The sequence below is a fragment of the Argopecten irradians genome, chromosome 16, assembly GCF_041381155.1.
Source record: "Argopecten irradians isolate NY chromosome 16, Ai_NY, whole genome shotgun sequence".
Classification (NCBI taxonomy): domain Eukaryota; kingdom Metazoa; phylum Mollusca; class Bivalvia; order Pectinida; family Pectinidae; genus Argopecten; species Argopecten irradians.
In genome coordinates, this window is record NC_091149.1 from 29685454 (window position 1) to 29706090 (window position 20637).

Sequence of the window (20637 nt, forward strand, 5' to 3'; positions counted from 1 at the left end):
GTACGCGTCAGTCTACATGTACTATAAACCATGTAAACGTGGACATTTATGCGAGGGGAGAATTCCTGTTCCTCATCATCTAACATTTCGGCTTCTGAAGGAAGTGTGACATTGCCGTTCATAATAGTCACTATCGCTCTTGCTATGTCATAGCTTTGTGGAAAGTAACAAAGAAGTTTTGGAATTCCAACAAAAAACTGAGTTGGAAACTTAATGTGAACAAAGTGCTTATAGAGCGGGGTAATGCGTTGACGTTCAATTTGTAAAATGTCTGTTGAAAGAAAAGGATACTCTGCTCTGTATCCTGTACAGAAAATGAGAGCATCGACATCTTCTTGTGTGGCATCATTGAACATAATGCCGGTTTTAGTCACACTACTGATACCGGGTTTTTCTATGACGTTGGATGGCAATTTTGTATGAAGGGGTTTTCTTACATGGCTCAGGAATACCTAAATAAAAATTCAAATTAAGATGATGACAAGCACATATAACCTTTGAGCAATGACGTCGTCAGGCTTTATGCAGTGAAATGTCCACTGATAAACGTATATTAATGATAACACATGCTAGTTTGGTACTAGCATTCTAATTTTACAAAACAATTGATTACTTCTATTATTTCTTCTAGGAACTTTATGAACTCTTCTGCTCTGATGAAATATTTCATACCAAGATGTACACTGTAATTCTAGCTGGTGTATAATCGTTTTCTATCCCAGCACATCATTCTCTTTTGTTAAATGTCTGTATAGACTCCTACAAGTGTAAAATGAGAAGACTTCATTGACAATATTAGCAAAATGAAAGAAAATACAGTCTACATATTCTTCAACAGTTTATTTTTAACAATTTCAAATGCAATTATAATGTTAGCAACAACTTGAAATTTATCTGATAGAAATACAGATATATATAACCTCTCCGTTCAATAGGGGATTGTAGTGATTTTAAGGATTTGTATTTTAATCTGATTAAATCTATTTGTCTGATAATTGTTAAGGATGCACACTTCGGAGAAGTCAACATTTTCTAGAATTCATAAATCTACCAATAATTGAAATTTTTTGACAACTAGCAACTTGCTACAGATATTGATAAGATTTTATTTAAAAACTTCCTAACTGCTTTGATATCTATTGAAACGAGACGTCAACGAGGCTAAAACCTCAGAGGACTGCGTCCTTAACATTATTGTTATGAAAACACCCGAGATATTTCGAGAGTAAAACTTGACAAGTAAAATATTTTGGCAGGAAGTGGGTTCCGAGAGGGGTACTATAGATATTTGACTCCTGGACAGGTGACGGTTTTAAACTGGCACTGGTATATCGATTACGAGTAAAACTAATCAGTGAATATAAGGAACACAACATGGCTTACGATGTCAGATGGGTTAAGTTCAATGAACTTCCTACAATTGAACATTAAAAAAAATATTGGCCATTTGTGAAATATACTTTAAGACGAACTGTGAAGCAGACAGTTATTAGTCATATTTGTCTCACTTCGAGTCATGCATAATCGATACAAATATAAATTGATGATGAAATTTTGTCTCACTTAGAGTCATGCATAATCGATACAAATATAATTTGATGATGAAATTTGATGTCATTTTCACCTCTATTTACAGTCATTTGACCTGTCAAACCTAATGGTCTGAGGTAAATATCAGATATCTCTAGTCCTGATCGTAAACGCACTACATACACATACGCGGACGCGTATCGGGGTACGTCTCAAAATTATAGACATCCCCAAAATTTTCCTGCGCATTAAAGTGATAGTGGTACAATTTTTAACAAACTAAAATATGACAGATTTTAAAAATAACAAATTTCTAGTACTACAAATATATTACCATGTCACTTATATTATTACTAGCGTTGGTAAGCCCCGGGTACGCGTCAGTCTACATGTACTATAAACCATGTAAACGTGGACATTTACATTGTATGTTCGCTTCTAATTTCCCCCTCGCGTAAGATTGTGTACATTATAAACTTTGTTTGTAAACGTATGAAAGTGTAACTATCGTGGAAATAACAACACGGTGGAAGTTTTATGTATGCAAATCGCGCAATTAAGCACTCGTGAAAATATCCAGGTTTACAGCATGTAGTACGCTACGCTCAGAACAGGAGATGCATAATAAAAAGTGTACATATTCAGTCACATTTCGTATTCACTGTCCCTAAAAGTACATTTTCCTAAACTTCAATAAATTTATCAGACTCCATTATCCTGAAATTATGTTTCCGGAATGAACCAAAGATCAAGTCTCTCTGAACTGAAACGTAATCCCAGAGACGCTGAAACGTAGCCGGAAGTGGATCAAACCTTCCTATTTCAGCTATTTCTTTGTTGAAGCTCCATTGCCGATCCCCGTCTCCCATGAAATGAGCTTTACTAGGACCAACTCCCTCTTTCTTCCTCTGGGCGAATTCCTGTTCCTCATCTTCTAACATTTCGGCTTCTGAAGGAAGTGTGACTTTGCCGTTCATAATAGCAACTATCGCTCTTGCTATGGCGTAGCTTTGTGGAAAGTAACAAAGAAGTTTTAAATTTGGAATTCCAACAAAAAACAGAGTTGGAAACTTAATGTGAACAAAGTGCTTATAGAGCGGCGTAATGCGTTGACGTTCAATTTGTAAAATGTCTGTTGAAAGAAAAGGATAACCCGCTCTGTATCCTGTACAGAAAATGAGAGCATCGACATCTTCTTGTGTGGCATCATTGAAGATATAATGCCGGTTTTAGTCACCCTACTGATGCCGGGTTTTTCTATCACGTTGGTTGGCAATTTCGTATGAGGTGGCTTTCTTACATGGCTCAGGAATAACTAAATAAAAATTAAATTTAGGTGATAACAAGCACATATAACCTTTGAGCAATGACGTCGTCAGGCTTTATGCAGTGAAATGTGCACTGATAAACGTATATTAATGAGAACACTGGCCAGTTTGGTACTAGCATGCTAATTTTACAAATAATTATATATGTGTAATTGATTACTTCTATTATTTCTTCTACGAACTTTATGAACGCTTTGATGAAATATTTCACACAAAGATATATACTGTAATTCTGGTTTATCCCATAATTATGCATGTTTCACAATGGGAAACCCATGTGATAAATTCCATAGCAGTTGATTATCATTTATTATGTTTACACACTCCAGTGTGTAAACACCTACGGCGATTTTGATTGGTCAACTCCAAAATCTCTTGATACCGATCGCGATTGGTACTCAACTTCGGGCTACTTTTGATAGCGCATTTTCTTTTAAATAGGCTAGCACTGTATTTACTGTTTATTCAAAGTATTAAACATTATACATGACTTCGGACAGGACGAGCTAGTTGTACCAAAGGACAAAAAAACCAGACAAGTTTGATTGAATTGAAGTTGGCTGTTTTTTTATTAAACGACAATTGAAATAGACTTGCTTTCGCAAGTCGATATTTCAAACAATAAACAAAGGTATTTGATATAAACTTTTGGTACAAGGTGGGGATACAAAAACGCCACACCATAAACTAAGAAATAATAAGATGAATAATACCAGAGGTCTTCATTTAACATCACACAAACAAGATACTGACTTGATATCAACGCAATGTGTTAATAAATGTAACTTACACTCAATATCAACGCAATGTGTTAATAAATGTAACTTACACTCAATAATTAAAAACATGTACTCAACATGTACGCAGCTTCAATTCCAAAGTACACGGTACAAATTACTGACCTTGACTTGTGTCCATCTCAAAACTGACACCTGTTACAGTGGCTGGCCTGTGTAGATACTAGATAATGCGCTATCTCACATAAATCGAATTAGTGCGCATGACCTTTTCACCTCCGTGACCCTGCGCCCTTCATCTATCAAATAACGTTGAGTAGGAACTACATCTTACGATACATAAAAGATTGTAATTAATAAACCTTCAGCATGTATAAATTGTATTAGAATTGCATTTTAATTATGTAATATAATATTGGCTCTCTATTTAGGCACTATATTTTGTGACGGTAAGATATCACTACATACTGTATGGTGTTAAGTTTCCCCGAATGAAGACGAGAAAATGGTCACCACGGTATATAGATATGGAGTTAAAGTTATGGGATAGAGAAGGTTCCCAACGCGTGACTGTTGTTCGTTATGTTTATCTAAACTCTCGTTAGTTAATTTTCAAATTTTGAAAAGACACTCGCTAAAGCTCGTGTCTTTACAAAATTTGTTGTTTATCATGTTTATCAAACTCGAGTTAGTTAATTTTCAAATTTTGAAAAGACATGAGCTTTAGCAAGTGTCTTTTAAAAAATTGAAAATTAACTTACGAGAGTTTAGATAAACATGATAAACAACAGCCACTTTTTGGGGACCCCTCTATGTATTAACGTTATCTATTCCAGCACATCATTCTCTTTTGGTTAATGTCGACTTACAAACTAAGATTGTTTTTTTTTTTTCGTGGCATAAATTCGGAGAAAAACATCAACCTACATTCAGTATCTAAGCGATCGCTAGATGGTATATAGCAACGCCTGGAAGTGAATAGGTTAAAGCTAATAAAACAAAACAAACAAAAGCATACACGGTGTAGCATGCACGCTCACGTGCGTTACATGGACTGCTTGATTGACAGCTGACGAACCGTCGTTTGGCTCAATATTCAAAATTTGACGTCAATATATATTGAGGGTCAAGGGGTACTTCACCGTTAAACCTAAATATTCAATAACAGGTTTACGGAATAATAATCCAGATTCGTATTGTATTTGTAGTGATCAACCTTAAGAATAAATCTTCAAACCTCTCTCGCCGCAGAGGAAATCCCAAAGGCTATGTCAACTCCAGAGAAAGCAGCACCCAGTATTGCGACTGTTTTCCCCGCGAACGGCTCTGGGACTCTGTAGTCGAGGATGTGGAGAACATCACCTTGGAAATCCTCAAGTCCTTCCAGCTTTGGTGAATAACTCTTTTCGTGGTGGCTAGAAATCGAAAATGTAACAATTTGGATCTATATCATCACAGGTTAGTTTACGTTTAGCAAAAATTATGAACATGTACAATATAAGGTCTCTAGTCTTCTTAGTTATTTACAAGAAGTCCAACTTTGGTGAATAACTCTTTTCGTGGTGGCTAGAAATAGAAAATGTAACAATTTGGATCTATATCATCACGGGTTAGTTTACGTTTAGCAAAAATTATGAACATGTACAATATAAGGTCTCTAGTCTTCTTAGTTATTTACAAGAAGTCGTTTAAAGATTTTAGTCTATTTGACTCATGTGACCATGAAGATAGGTCAAGGTCATTCATTTGAACAAACTCGGTAGTCGTTTAAGCATTTATTCTACAGTCACAATATCATATTCCAATACCTCTTAGTTATTCACAATAAGTCGTTTAAAGTTTTTAGCCTATTTGACCATTGTAACCTTAAATGAACTTGGTAGTTTTTCATGCCAGCATACTACAGGCCTTATATCAGGTATCTAGGTATCCTTGGTACTTGGTGGTCCATCATTCCAGTGTTCTACATGCCTAATATCAGTTTCTTGGGCCTTTTGGATATTGATAAGAAGTCGTTTCATTGAAAAGTTTATACGAACGATGAAATGAGAACAGCGCACAGCAATGGACAAAGCATGGTGACTATAGGTCAACCTGACCATTCGGCTTAGATGACCTTATGACATTAAAATGAACTAACGATGAAAACGCGGTCCTGCAGGTAGGGCGTTAGAATTGTACCTACTGCCCCTAGTGCATGATTGTAAAAGGCGACTAAATTTAGGATCGTATCATAGCATCTCTTCTTCCTAACTTAATTTATACTTCCTAACGTCTTCCTTGACACTGCCTCACGTTTGGCCTTCGGTTGAGAGCCCTTGTGAGGTAGGCTCTGGGTTCTGTCACCTGGCCGAGACACACGTTACACCCTGCTTAGCGCTCAGCATTAAGAGAGTAGGACGATTGGTTCGCCTGTTGTCAGTATAATGTGACTGGGTGGGAATGTGTTGCTACCCCTGCAAGGATTTCTAGGACTGCTCCAGATCAGTTCTGGAAAAAGTTCTATAACTGTTCTAGAATTATTCTAAAGTAATTATAGAATCGTTCTACAATGTTAAATGAGACTTTTCTAGAACGATGCTCTAGAACTGTTTTGGAACAGTGTTCTAGAATAATGTTCTAGAACAATTCTTGAACTATTCTGGAATTGAAAACTGGAGGAGTTCTAGGACAGTTCCAGTTCTAGAACATTTCTAGAATAGTTTCAGAACTTTTCTGAAAAAGTCTCATTTAACATTGTAGAACCGCTCTGGAACAGTTATAGAACTGTTCTAGAACTTCTTAGAGCGTTTCTAGAACTTTCATTAGATAATCTAGAAAGCATGCACTGAAGGATGTTGGATGAGAAAAAACTTATAACTTGTAATCAGTACCTGGTAAACTTTTTGATGGTATTATTTCGCAATACTAAAGGTAAAATGAGACATAGCGCCTCGTCTGATGTCTGATTGACGTTAGCAAAAAAGGAACCAAATTTAGTTGCCTTTTGCAATGGGTATAGCAGGTGCAATTCTAACGCCCTATCCGAGACGATGGCAACATTGATGGTTCCCTTTAACAATGGGCAAAGGACACATACTGTCATATTTATTACCTTAATGCTTATACAGTTTCTGGAATGCAATATGACATTGTGTATATGTTAAATCATAACTGTCGGTATTATATGTCCCACTGTTTCAAAACAGATAAGCAGAATTTCTGAAAAATATCATAAACATGAGTTTATGATGATAGTTTCAAGGTTTGGTTGAAATACGCAACTCATCATCACATTCTACTCTTACAGTAAAGTCGGTAATATTTGACAGTGTACTCTCAGTACTTTGATATTATGGAAAAGAACAGGGGGTAGACGAAATAAACCTAAAAAAAGTGGCTTTTCCAGTGATTCATCAACTTGAGCTGTTTATGGTGAAACGATGATAACCAAATTATAATCTTAAACATCAAAAGTTTAGGGTACTCGAGCAGTGCCTTACTTATTCTGTTGATCAAACGAAAAAACGTAACCTTCAAAAAGTCGTAATTTCTGTCAAATTTGATATTTACGTTCCATTTATGATAAAATGACATTGGATACAGCCAAGTGTGATATGTCGTTAAAAAGACAATTTTATGTGGTATTTTTAATCATAAGAAAAACGTGATTTAAGTGTTTTATCTATGACTTATGCCAGGTAAAGTCCCAATGGGCTTTAAATTTACCATGTGTTAATGTAGGGGGCGCTGCAAGTAAAATGGTCCAATCGGGTTTTAAGTATTTTGACATATGTGTATTAATGCAATTAACTAATTTAAATTCAAAAATCAAAACTACTTTCGTACAAATAATTGTAACGGGCAAGAAACATCATCAGAAATTGGAAATATAAATAAATAATATTGAATAAATCTTACATAACTCATGGGTGGTAAATTCAGTTAATTAATATCGCTTTTAATCATAAAGCATTCAGTGAAGAAATTTACTTAGAAACATACGTGGAGAAGAGGATAAGGGTTTCTTGGCTTTTACTCCCAGGGCAAGTGAGATGGGGCCCAAAAGGGATAAAACCTAACTATTTCTCTTTATACTGGTAGTTTTGGGACTATAGATGACCGAGCTGGCTTACCTCGGTATAATAATTAGTTTGATGCACTGAATAAATGAGTTTGTTATTCTAAGTGAGTGTGATTGTTAATAATTGTCCAAAAAAAATGTCAAAAAGTCAAAGTTGACTACACAATTCTAAATATATATACTTTATACTTTATACGGTAGAATGAACGCAGACGCTATTGTGTAAACTATCACAATCTAAATCGATTCAATTTTCCCGCCTATTTACAATCGTGTGTATCTCCCAAACGTCATGATCTACCGTAAAGATACCGTATCTAGCAACTTGGCTTGGTATCCGAAATTTAAGCCAACTCTTCTGAAATCAGAATTTCTTAAACTTCCATGAATTTATCAAAGTCCATTATTCTGAAATTATGTTTCCGGAATGAACCGAAGATAAAATCTCTCTGAACTGTCACGTAATCCCACAGACGCTGAAACGTAGCCGGAAGTGGATCAAACCCGCCAATTTCAGCTATTTCTTTGTTAAATCTCCATTGCCGATCCCCGTCTCCCATGAAATGAGCTTTATTGGGACCAAATCCCTCTTTCTTCCTCTGGGCGAATTCCTGTTCCTCATCTTCTAACATTTCGGCTTCTGAAGGAAGTTTGACTTTGCCGTTCATAATAGCAACTATCGCTCTTGCTATGGCGTAGCTTTGTGGAAAGTAACAAAGAAGTTTTGGAATTCCAACAAAAAACAAAGTTGGAAACTTAATGTGAACAAAGTGTTTATAGAGCGGCGTAATACGTTGACGTTCAATTTGTAAAATGTCTGTTGAAAGAAAAGGATACTCTGCTCTGTATCCTGTACAGAAAATGAGAGCATCGACATCTTCTTCTTGTGTGGCATCATTGAACAAAATGCCGGTTTTAGTCATTCTCTTGATGCCAGGTTTTTCTATGACGTTGGGAGGTAATTTCGTCTGAAGGGGTTTCTTGTCATGGCATAGGAAAACCTAATTACGAACAAAAAGTGATGCATTTAGCAATTGAAGAATTGGAAAAAAATTGCAGTGACATACAATTTGCTGGTAATGTAATCAATAAATCAATAGTTCATTATACTTCAGATCTCTAATGTTCTATTTCTAGTTTGCTAGTTTACAAGTTGATCAGATTAATATTAAAATTATATGTTCGTGCATAACTCTTTTTGTAAACTTAAATATAATTATTTTGGCAGTACTGCGAAGATTCATTTTAAAGTTATATTTGTCTGTAGGAAATTAAAACCTGCGCGTTAGAAGTACAAGTATGGTTTTATGATAACAGGTAAAAAAAGTTTGATAAGACGGTTGGTTATAAGGTTCTGTAAAACTACGTTTGATAAGACGGTTGGTTATAAGGTTCTATATAACTACGTTTGATAAGACGGTTGGTTATAAGGATCTGTATAACTACGTTTGATAAGACGGGTGGTTATAAGGATCTGTATAACTACGTTTGATAAGACGGGTGGTTATAAGGATTTATATAACTACGTTTGATAAGACGGGTGGTCATAAGGATCTATATAACTACGTTTGATAAGACGGGTGTTTATAAGGATCTATATAACTACGTTTGATAAGACGGGTGGTTATAAGGATATATAAAACTACGTTTGATAAGACGGTTGGTTATAAGGTTCTATAAAACTACGTTTGATAAGACGGTTGGTTATAAGGATCTGTATAACTACGTTTGATAAGACGGGTGGTTATAAGGATCTGTATAACTACGTTTGATAAGACGGGTGGTTATAAGGATTTGTATAACTACGTTTGATAAAACGGGTGGTCATAAGGATCTATATAACTACGTTTGATAAGACGGGTGTTTATAAGGATCTATATAACTACGTTTGATAAGACGGGTGGTTATAAGGATCTATATAACTACGTTTGATAAGACGGGTGGTTATAAGGATCTATATAACTACGTTTGATAAGACGGGTGGTTATAAGGATCTATATAACTACGTTTGATAAGACGGTTGGTTATAAGGTTCTATAAAACTACGTTTGATAAGACGGTTGGTTACATAAAGGGGTTATAAAATCTATAAACTACGTTTGATAAGACGGTGGTTATAAGGATCTGTATAACTACGATAATACGGGTGGTTATAAAGATCTATATAACTACATTTGATAAGACGGTTGGTTATAAGGTTCTATAAAACTACGTTTGATAAGACGGTTGGTTATAAGGATCTGTATAACTACGTTTGATAAGACGGGTGGTTATAAGGATCTGTATAACTACGTTTGATAAGACGGGTGGTTATAAGGTTCTATATAACTACGTTTGATAAGACGGGTGGTAATAAGGATCTATATAACTACGTTTGATAAGACGGGTAGTTATAAGGTTCTATATAACTACGTTTGATAAGACGGGTGGTTATAAAGTTCTATATAGCTACGTTTGATAAGACGGGTGGTTATAAGGATCTGTATAACTACGTTTGATAAGAAGGGTGGTTATAAGGATTATGTATAACTACGTTTGATAAGACGGATGGTTATATGATCTATATAACTACGTTTGATAAGACGGGTGGTTACTAAGGATATGTATAACTACGTTTGATAAGACGGGTGGTTATAAGGATCTATATAACTACGTGTGATAAGACGGGTGGTTATAAGGATTTGTATCACTACGTTTGATAAGACGGGTGGTTATAAGGATATGTATAACTACGTTTGATAAGACGGGTGGTTATAAGGATTTGTATCACTACGTTTGATAAGACGGGTGGTTATAAGATATGTATAACTACGTTTGATAAGACGGGATGTATAAGGATCTGTATACTACGTTTGATAAGACGGGTGGTTATAAGATTGTAAACTATTAACGTGATAAACGGTGGTTATAACTGTATAACTACGTTTGATAAAACGGGTGGTCATAAGGATCTATATAACTACGTTTGATAAGACGGGTGTTTATAAGGATCTATATAACTACGTTTGATAAGACGGGTGGTTATAAGGATCTATATAACTACGTTTAATAAGACGGGTGGTCATAAGGATCTATATAACTACGTTTGATAAGACGGTTGGTTATAAGGTTCTATAAAACTACGTTTGATAAGACGGTTGGTTATAAGGTTCTATTAAACTACGTTTGATAAGACGGATGGTTATAAGGATCTGTATAACTACGATAATACGGGTGGTTATAAAGTTCTATATAACTACGTTTGATAAGACGGTTGGTTATAAGGTTCTATAAAACTACGTTTGATAAGACGGTTGGTTATAAGGATCTGTATAACTACGTTTGATAAGACGGGTGGTTATAAGGATATGTAAAACTACGTTTGATAAGACGGATGGTTATAAGGATTTGTATCACTACGTTTGATAAGACGGGTGGTTATAAGAATATGTATAACTACGTTTGATAAGACGGGTGGTTATAAGGATCTGTATAACTACGTTTGATAAGACGGGTGGTTATAAGAATTTGTATAACTACGTTTGATAAAACGGGTGGTCATAAGGATCTATATAACTACGTTTGATAAGACGGGTGTTTATAAGGATCTATATAACTACGTTTGATAAGACGGGTGGTTATAAGGATATATATAACTACGTTTAATAAGACGGGTGGTCATAAGGATCTATATAACTACGTTTGATAAGACGGTTGGTTTATAAGGTTCTATAAAACTACGTTTGATAAGACGGTTGGTTATAAGGTTCTATTAAACTACGTTTGATACAACGGATGGTTATAAGGATCTGTATAACTACGATAATACGGGTGGTTATAAAGATCTATATAACTACGTTTGATAAGACGGTTGGTTATAAGGTTCTATAAAACTACGTTTGATAAGACGGTTGGTTATAAGGATCTGTATAACTACGTTTGATAAGACGGGTAGTTATAAGGTTCTATATAACTACGTTTGATAAGACGGGTGGTTATAAGGTTCTATATAACTACGTTTGATAAGACGGGTGGTTATAAGGATTTGTATCACTACGTTTGATAAGAAGGGTGGTTATAAGGATCTATATAACTACGTTTGATAAGACGGATGGTTATGATGATCTATATAACTACGTTTGATAAGACGGGTGGTTATAAGGATACGTATAACTACGTTTGATAAGACAGGTGAATATAAGGATTTGTATAACTACGTTTGATAAGACGGATGGTTATAATGATCTATATAACTATGTTTGATAGGACGGGTGGTTATAAGGATATGTATAACTACGTTTGATAAGACGGGTGGTTATAAGGATCTATATAACTACGTTTGATAAGACGGGTGGTTATAAGGATTTGTATCACTACGTTTGATAAGACGGTTGGCTATAAGGATCTGTATAACTACGTTTGATAAGACGGGTGGTTATAAGGATATGTATAACTACGTTTGATAAGACGGGTGGCTATAAGGATTTGTATAACTACGTTTGATAAGACGGGTAGTTTATAAGGATATGTATAACTACGTTTGATAAGACGGGTGGCTATAAGGATCTATATAATTACGTTTGATCAGACGGGTGGCTATAAGGATATGTATAACTGCTATTGATAAGACGGGTGGTGGTTAAAAAGATATATAACACTATGTTCGATAAGACGGGTGGTTATAAGAATGTGTATCACTACGTTTGGTAAGACGGTTGGTAATAAGGATATGTATTTTATTCATAATTAATGATACGGTACTAAGCAAAAGGTCAACATTAGGTTACAATTGGGAGAATGATGACCGTTCAAACGACTATTGTCCGTATAGCAATAAAAATATAACATTTTTTAGATAATTATTGTTATTAAATTGATGACATATGCCAAGAAAAGTTGAACCTTTTTCGCCGTTGAGGAGGATCGAAAGGCTACGTCAACTCCAGAGAAAGCAGCACCCAGTATTGCGACTGTTTTCCCCGCGAACGGCTCTGGGACTCTGTAGTCGAGGATGTGGAGAACATCACCTTGGAAATCGTCAATTCCTTCTAACTTCGGGGTATAACTATTTTCGTGGTGGCTAGAAATCGAAAATTAATAATATGGATTTATTCTTTCGTATGCAAATATACAGTTATCAGACAAAATAAAATCAATCTATGTAATTTATCTTATTGTTTATTTTGTTCATTTATCATATTTTATGCACTTAGCATTTAGTGTAATGGCCATATGGCATTATAATTACAAGATGACTAAATTTGGGACGCCCTGATCTTCTTTCTTCTCCCAAACGTCGTGACGCCGCCTGATATTAAGCGAGTTGAGCATTAGCCGCTGTTCGTAATGCTCCGAACTATGTTCTCTGGTAAATCCATATCATATTCAATACACACCGCGGTTGCTGTTTATGCCGAGCTCTCGTAATAAACGGGAAGGTTCGTTCGTTGTCGGTATAATGAGACCGGATAGGGTGTATTTTTGTGTGTGTAAAATTGGAAATGAATTCTAAGTATTAATAAGACATATTGCGATTATATACTGCAGCTACAGAAACATACATGCCAAGTCACTATTCTAGGAAATATAGGAAATTCCATGAAGACTTTTTGACTTACACAATGTAATTTGTCTAAACCGAATGTTAACAGGATCACCAGAATGGTCGGTATTGTTTTGTGTGCGGATTTTACAGGCGTTTAATACTAGAAATGAAGAACAAAATGCCATGCAATTACACCGGGGTTGACAGAGATAAGGATAAAACATGATTTTAATCATATATACCGTATCTTTTTTTACACTAACAATAATTAATTCATACTATGTCTTACCCAGTGCAAACGATGACGTAGTCAAAAACGTCAGAGCGAATTTTCTGTTTCTTCCTTACGTCATAATACTCCACGGTCCATGTGGTGCATCTCTCGTTGTTATTTGGAATCACAGCCTGGACACAGGTGTTCATCTAACGACAAAAATACATAGGTGTTCATCTAACGAGACAAAGACCTAGGTGTTCAAATAACGAGACAAAGACCTAGGTGTCCAAATAACGACAAAAAACACAGGTATTAATCTTACGACTAACCGACACGGGTGTTCATCTAACGCCAAAGACACAGGTGTTCATTTAACGAGAAAAGGTATAGGTGTTCACCTACGACAAAAAGACACAGTTGTTCATCTAACGAGACAATGTATAGGTGTTCATCTAACGAGACAATGTATAGGTGTTCATCTAACGAGACAAGGTATAGGTGTTCATTTAACGAGAAAAGGTATAGGTGTTCACCTACGACAAAAAGACACAGTTGTTCATCTAACGAGACAAGGTATAGGTGTTCATCTAACGAGACAAGGTATAGGTGTTCATCTAACGAGAAAAGGTATAGGTATTCATCTACGATAAAAAGACACAGGTGTTCATTTAACGAGAATAGGTATAGGTGTTCATTTAACGAGAAAAGGCATTGGTGTTCATCTACGACAAAAAGACACAGGTGTTCATATAACGAGAAAAAGGCATAGGTGTTCATCTACAAGAAAAAGACACAGGTGTTCATCTAACGAAACAAAGATACAAGTGTTCATTAAACGACAAAAAGACACAAGTGTTCATCTAACGAGACACAGACACATGTGTTTGTCTACGGCAAAAAGACACAGGTGTTCATCTAATGAGACAAAGACACATGTTTCCATCTAACGAGACAAGGGCATAGGTGTTCATCTACGACAAAAAGACACAGGTGTTCATCTAACGACAACAAAGACACAAGTGTTCATTTAACGACAAAAAGACACAGGTGTTCGTCTAACGAGACAAGGGCACATGTGTTCATCTACGACAAAAAGACACGGGTGTTCATCTTACGAGACAAATATTCAAGTGTTCATTAAACGACAAAGACAGAGGTGTTCATCTAATGAGACAAGGGCATAGGTGTTCATCTACGACAAAAAGACACATGTGTTCATCTAACGACAACAAAGACACAAGTGTTCATTTAAGACAAATATACATAGGTGTTCATCTAACGAAACAAAGGCATAGGTGTTCATCTAACAACAAAAAACACAGGTATTAATCTTATGACTAACCGACAAGGGTGTTCATCTAACGAGATAAAGACTTAAGTGTTAATTAAACGACAAAAAGACACAGGTGTTCATCTAACGAGAAAAAGGCATAGGTGTTCATTTACAACAAAAACAAACAGGTGTTCATGATCATCTAACGGGACAAAGATACAAGTGTTCATCTAACGAGACAAAGACAGAGGTGTTCATCTAACGAAACAAAGACACAGGTATTCATCTAACGAGAAAAAACCACAGTAAGTAATCTAATTAAAATACAGATCCTTATAACCACTCCGTTAAATAGAGGACCTGACAACATTCCATGAAGGGTCATGTTTGGATGACCTTTTTACCACGTGTACATCATATCATATTTTCTACACATTGCTACTACAATTGATAACGGCATTTCGTCCCAGAATACATATACATTTAGCTTTGTTGTGCTCTTTCGGCTGACTACGTATACAAAACTAATTCTGACAACTTTTGCAAAATATTCAGTCCCCAGTCAAGACTCTGGCAGTACCAATTATGTTGGCCATTTCATCTGGACGTGACTCCTGATAGGATGTTGATAGAGGTGCTCAACTAACGACAAAAAGAAACATGCTCATCTAACAACAGGATATCACAGAGGGATCTTGGCTCCCACCAAAGATTGCTGACTGTCAATTGAAAGTGGAATCCTTTCTCTGCTTTTTAAAATCCAAGATGGTGGCCTGTTGGTCATCTCGCTGACCGTTTGGCCACAAAATGTAATATGCCAAACGACAGCCCAATGTGAACTTACATCTGACGTAGTTTAATAGCGGTAGCAAACTTCAACTATCAAAATCCATAATGACGGCCGGTCGGCTATTTTGTTAGTTGAACGTTCCCAAAATGCAATATACACAACTAGGGGCCTGGGAAAACCTATAAATGGAATTTGAGAAAGATCCCTACAGTACTTTCGAAGAAATAGCGGTTGCAATCTTTCACTACCAAAATCCAAGATGATGGTCTGCCAGGCAACATTCTCGGATTTTTATTCATAAAAACCTGAAGAAAACGTTTTTGTTTGTTTTTTTGTTTAATTAAGTCCTATTAACAGATATGGTCATGAAAGGACGGCCTCCCATGTATGCGGTGTATTGCAAGTATGTTGTGCGAGGTGCGTGTTTTGGGAGACTGCGGTATGTTCGTGTTGTGACTTCTTGTATAGTGGAACTTTTGCCCTTTTTATAGTGCTATATCACTGAAGTATGCCGCCGAAGACACTTAGCAACACGCCCAACCCGGTCACATTATACTGACAACGGGCGAACCAGTCGTCCCACTTCATATATGCTGAGCGCCAAGCAGGAGCAAAAACTACCACTTTGGTGTGTCTCGGCCAAGGGACAGAACCCAGAGCCTTCCTCACAGGGGCGAACGCTCAACTCAAGGCCAAAAATGAGGCGGTGCCAAGGGAGACATTAGGAAAGATAAAGTCAGTAAGATCCTAAATTTAGTCGCCTTTTACGATCATGCAATAGGGGCAGTAGGTACAATTCTAACGCCCTACCTGCAGGGCACTGAAGAAAAAGAATCTGCCAATCAGAAAGTCGGACTTAGTAAGAAAATAGATAAAACTTCATAATATAACGGAAAAAATGACACAGGTGTTCAAGCATAATGCGAAAATATGAAAGCTTTCTAATCTTGAATCGTTTAATAACGACGTATGCACTAAAGACCCAAAGTTGTGATGCATATTTTTACAATATGTTGTCGAGTCGTTGTCTCGACTCCAGTATTTCGAAGCAATATTTACTAATGATATCGATTAGTCTGTATATTCGTGATTGGAACATATTTAAATGCAAGTTCCATTTTTGTATAGCGCTGTACTATTTTATTTAGAAAAAGGGCATCTATAAGTGTAGTATTTAGTAACAAAACCTTTGTCGTCTTTACTGTTTCATAAGAAATGCAGTCACTGCAGGTCAACAAACGATTTCGGGAGAGTCCGTCATTAAATGAATTAATTTAATCCGTTAATGGAAAGAACAAACAAAACAACAAAAAAACTGAAAATAAACAAACCTTGATGTACTTTCTGAGACCAAAATTATCCGCATATCGCTGTAAATAATCACAAACTTGCTGTCTGTGGAGGTAGGATGATCCGTCTTTGTGGGGGAAATCAGGAAACTCCATCAACTGTTTGGGAATGCTTGTTCTGGAAATCAAACCTAATGGAGTAGAGCCTACATGGCTACATTAAATGATAATACCGTGTAGTTCTAAAGAATTGTTATCCCCTAACCTATTTCACAACGATTACATCGAAGACGTCCATGATATACACACACCACAACACACGATATATGATTTTGTTTGTTTGTTTGATTTATTAACGTCCTATTAACAGCTATGGTCATGTAAGGACGGCCTCCTATGTATGAGGTGTGTAGTGTGTATGTTGTCCGAGATGCGTGTTTTGGGAGACTGTGATATATTCAAGTTGTGTCTTCTTGTATAGTGGAACTGATGCCCTTTTTATGAAGGCCGTCCTTAAATTGTAAACGCCAATGGCTATCAATATGATGCTTATTTATTCGTGTTCCGACAGCTTTATGTCTATTGAATTCATTAAAAAAACCATTGAATAATTCTGTAAGATGTATGGTCAGGTACATTTATGTTAGATTGTCTCATTTAAATAAGTGTCACAAATTGATAACGTCATCAATTATCGAATGACATCATGTTGCTGTGCTACGATCCTTTCTGACAGAGCAAACTGCTGTTGAAACCGGATATAAGACGGCTTCTGAATCTTTCATGCATTTTTTCATTCGTAGCATAAAATATCGACTCGAAATGCCTAATTGTATAATGTTTAGTAGTATATGTTCCGTAGAACGAACCTTGGGTTGATTTCGGTAGTATTAAGGTACACAGCTGTTTGTTTACAATGGTTTGATGACTATTTGGCGGATAGTGCATGGTTACAATGGTTTGATGACTATTTGGTGGTAAGTGTTTGGTTACAATGGTTTGATGACTATTTGGCGGATAGTGCATGCTTACAATGGTTTGATGACTATTTGGTGGTAAGTGTTTGGTTACAATGGTTTGATGACTATTTGGCGGATAGTGCATTGTTACAATGGTTTGATGACTATTTGGCGGATATTGCATGGTTACAATGGTTTGATGACTATTTGGCGGTAAGTGCTTGGTTACAATGGTTTGATGACTATTTGGCGGATAGTGCTTGGTTACAATGGTTTGATGACTATTTGGCGGTAAGTGCTTGGTTACAATGGTGTGCTGACTATTTGGCGGTAAGTGCTTGGTTACAATGGTTTGATGACTATTTGGCGGATAGTGCATGGTTACAATGGTTTGATGACTATTTGGCGGTAAGTGCTTGGTTACAATGGTTTGATGACTATTTGGCGGATAGTGCATGGTTACAATGGTGTGCTGACTATTTGGCGGTAAGTGCTTGGTTACAATGGTTTGATGACTATTTGGCGGATAGTGCATGGATACAATTGTTTGATGACTATTTGGCGGTAAGTGCTTGGTTACAATGGTTTGATGACTATTTGGCGGTAAGTGCTTGGTTACAATGGTGTGCTGACTATTTGGCGGTAAGTGCTTGGTTACAATGGTTTGATGACTATTTGGCGGATAGTGCATGGTTACAATGGTGTGCTGACTATTTGGCGGTAAGTGCTTGGTTACAATGGTTTGATGACTATTTGGCGGATAGTGCATGGTTACAATGGTTTGATGACTATTTGGCGGTAAGTGCTTGGTTACAATGGTTTGATGACTATTTGGCGGATAGTGCATGGTTACAATGGTTTGATGACTATTTTGCGGATAGTGCATGGTTACAATGGTGTGTGACTATTTGGCGGATTGTGCTTGGTTACAATGGTTTGATGACTATTTGGCGGTAAGTGCTTGGTTACAATGGTTTGATGACTATTTGGCGGTAAGTGCATGGTTACAATGGTTTGATGACTATTTGGCGGATAGTGCTTGGTTACAATGGTTTGATGACTATTTGGCGGAAAGTGCATGGTTACAATGGTTTGATGACTATTTGGCGGTAAGTGCTTGGTTACAATTGTTTGATGACTATTTGGCGGCTAGTGCATGGTTACAATGGTTTGCTGACTATTTGGCGGTAAGTGCATGGTTACAATGGTTTGATGACTATTTGGCGGATAGTGCATGGTTACAATGGTTTGCTGACTATTTGGCGGTAAGTGCATGGTTACAATGGTTTGATGACTATCTGGCGGTAAGTAGGTGCCACTTTGCCGTTAACATGTCCAAATGTAGTTGACAATGATAAGTATAGAAATCTAGATACAAAAAGCCGTTCGGTAAGTAGCAATGCTTGGAATAGTTGTTCACAATTAAAATGATTTGGTATTAACATAGTATGCACTTAAGTTTTTTTAATATTAATGACTGCCTATTTGCTTATGATGATATCACTACACAATATTTGCGTATGTCGGCAAAAAACGTTGTCTTATTTTGGTCTTCTTGTAAATGATTTAATTAAGGTAGAAACAGGTCACACAACTCGGGGATATTAGATTTGGAATTTATTTCACACTTGTAAATTCTGTTTTAAAAGATACAAAAGACATTCGCTAAAGCTCGTGTCTTGTAACTTAAAAAAAAATAACTCGTGTGAAATCAATTCCATATCCAACAACCTCTCGTTGTGTAACCTCTGTAAAACCTTCTGATTCGTGACTATAATTACGTCAAAATTAAAGTTAAGCAACACTGGATCTCTTAGTTCACTTACACCAAATCTCGGTAGACACTCCTAAACGCCGGCAGTCCCTTTTCCTCTGTGTGTGTATTCTCTCCGTAAAACCATAATCCTCCTACATCTGGACCTCTCTCAAAACAGGTCAGTATATAGGTCTTGTCAGTGTACAGAAGGTTTCGGAGGGTACACAGACCGGCAACACCAGCTCCAATCACAGCTACACGCCTGGACGCTTCCGGCATTTTTATTACTAAAAAACGAAAGTATGGAAGCGAAGCGTATCTGAGAATATGAAATAAATTGTTGGGATTGTTTGGTTGTTTAATGTTTAGCTGGAGGCAAGGTTAAGTACCAGGAGAAAAACCATCGATCAGAGGTCAGTATCAGACAACGACAACACGTAGGATTCTAACTATTCAACCTAGAGGTGCAGGGTGTGTGGTAAAATGTATGGACATTTTAACGATTTTACTATAACATAATGAGTTGAGCAACGAAAAATGTCCCGAATAGCAATCCAATAAAAAGAGATAACAGGTAGAAACGAAATTGTCCGTAATGTTTTAACCAGACATTACATGTCATCATGCAGTAGTTTAATAACGGTGCTTAAAATTAGTATCAACTCTCATCTCGTGCAAGTTTGAACAAAATAATTGTTAAAATATCTGAAATTAAGTATTAAAACTACAGTTAACCAAGCGTTCCTTAATTATGATAAATATTTTGATCACATGATTGATAACCCATCCTGTGTTTTTGGTGCTCTTAGTGAAGATTTTGTACATTTTCTTTCAATGTCCGATTTATTCCAATTTAAGACCCATATCATATCCATCTACAACCTTTAGGTTATATACATCATAAATGCTTAGTGTGCAGCATTCTATATGCTCCTGATGAGTTAAATATATCTACTCTATAATATGTAAACCTATATATTAAATCATAAAAACAGTTTTCTTTGTATAAATAAGAATATATATGTATTGATGTCTTTAGTAGTAATGCAAGTATTTACTTTCACTTTAAATTAATTATTACAGCATGTTTGTTATGTTGAATACTCATCCTTATAACATTCTAGTCAGAATGTATGAACGAATATGTGAGTTATTGTTATTTATTGCATTA

At 36.2% G+C, this 20637-nt stretch overlaps 2 protein-coding genes across 2 annotated transcripts; both read right to left on the reverse strand.

The window, feature by feature from the left end:
* Positions 1–837: 837 nt before the first annotated feature.
* Positions 838–7952, reverse strand: LOC138310147 (uncharacterized). The gene is made up of 3 exons (XM_069251274.1): positions 7927–7952; positions 4833–5010; positions 838–2750 (listed from the first exon to the last, which is right to left on the reverse strand). The coding sequence occupies exons 1-3, from the start codon at positions 7950–7952 to the stop codon at positions 2214–2216; spliced, it is 741 nt and encodes a 246-aa protein (XP_069107375.1). The 3' UTR covers positions 838–2213.
* LOC138310148 (uncharacterized) lies at positions 7878–19745 on the reverse strand. The gene is made up of 5 exons (XM_069251275.1): positions 19537–19745; positions 16794–16929; positions 13472–13605; positions 12540–12717; positions 7878–8659 (listed from the first exon to the last, which is right to left on the reverse strand). The coding sequence occupies exons 1-5, from the start codon at positions 19743–19745 to the stop codon at positions 8033–8035; spliced, it is 1284 nt and encodes a 427-aa protein (XP_069107376.1). The 3' UTR covers positions 7878–8032.
* Between the last annotated feature and the right edge of the window lie 892 nt (positions 19746–20637).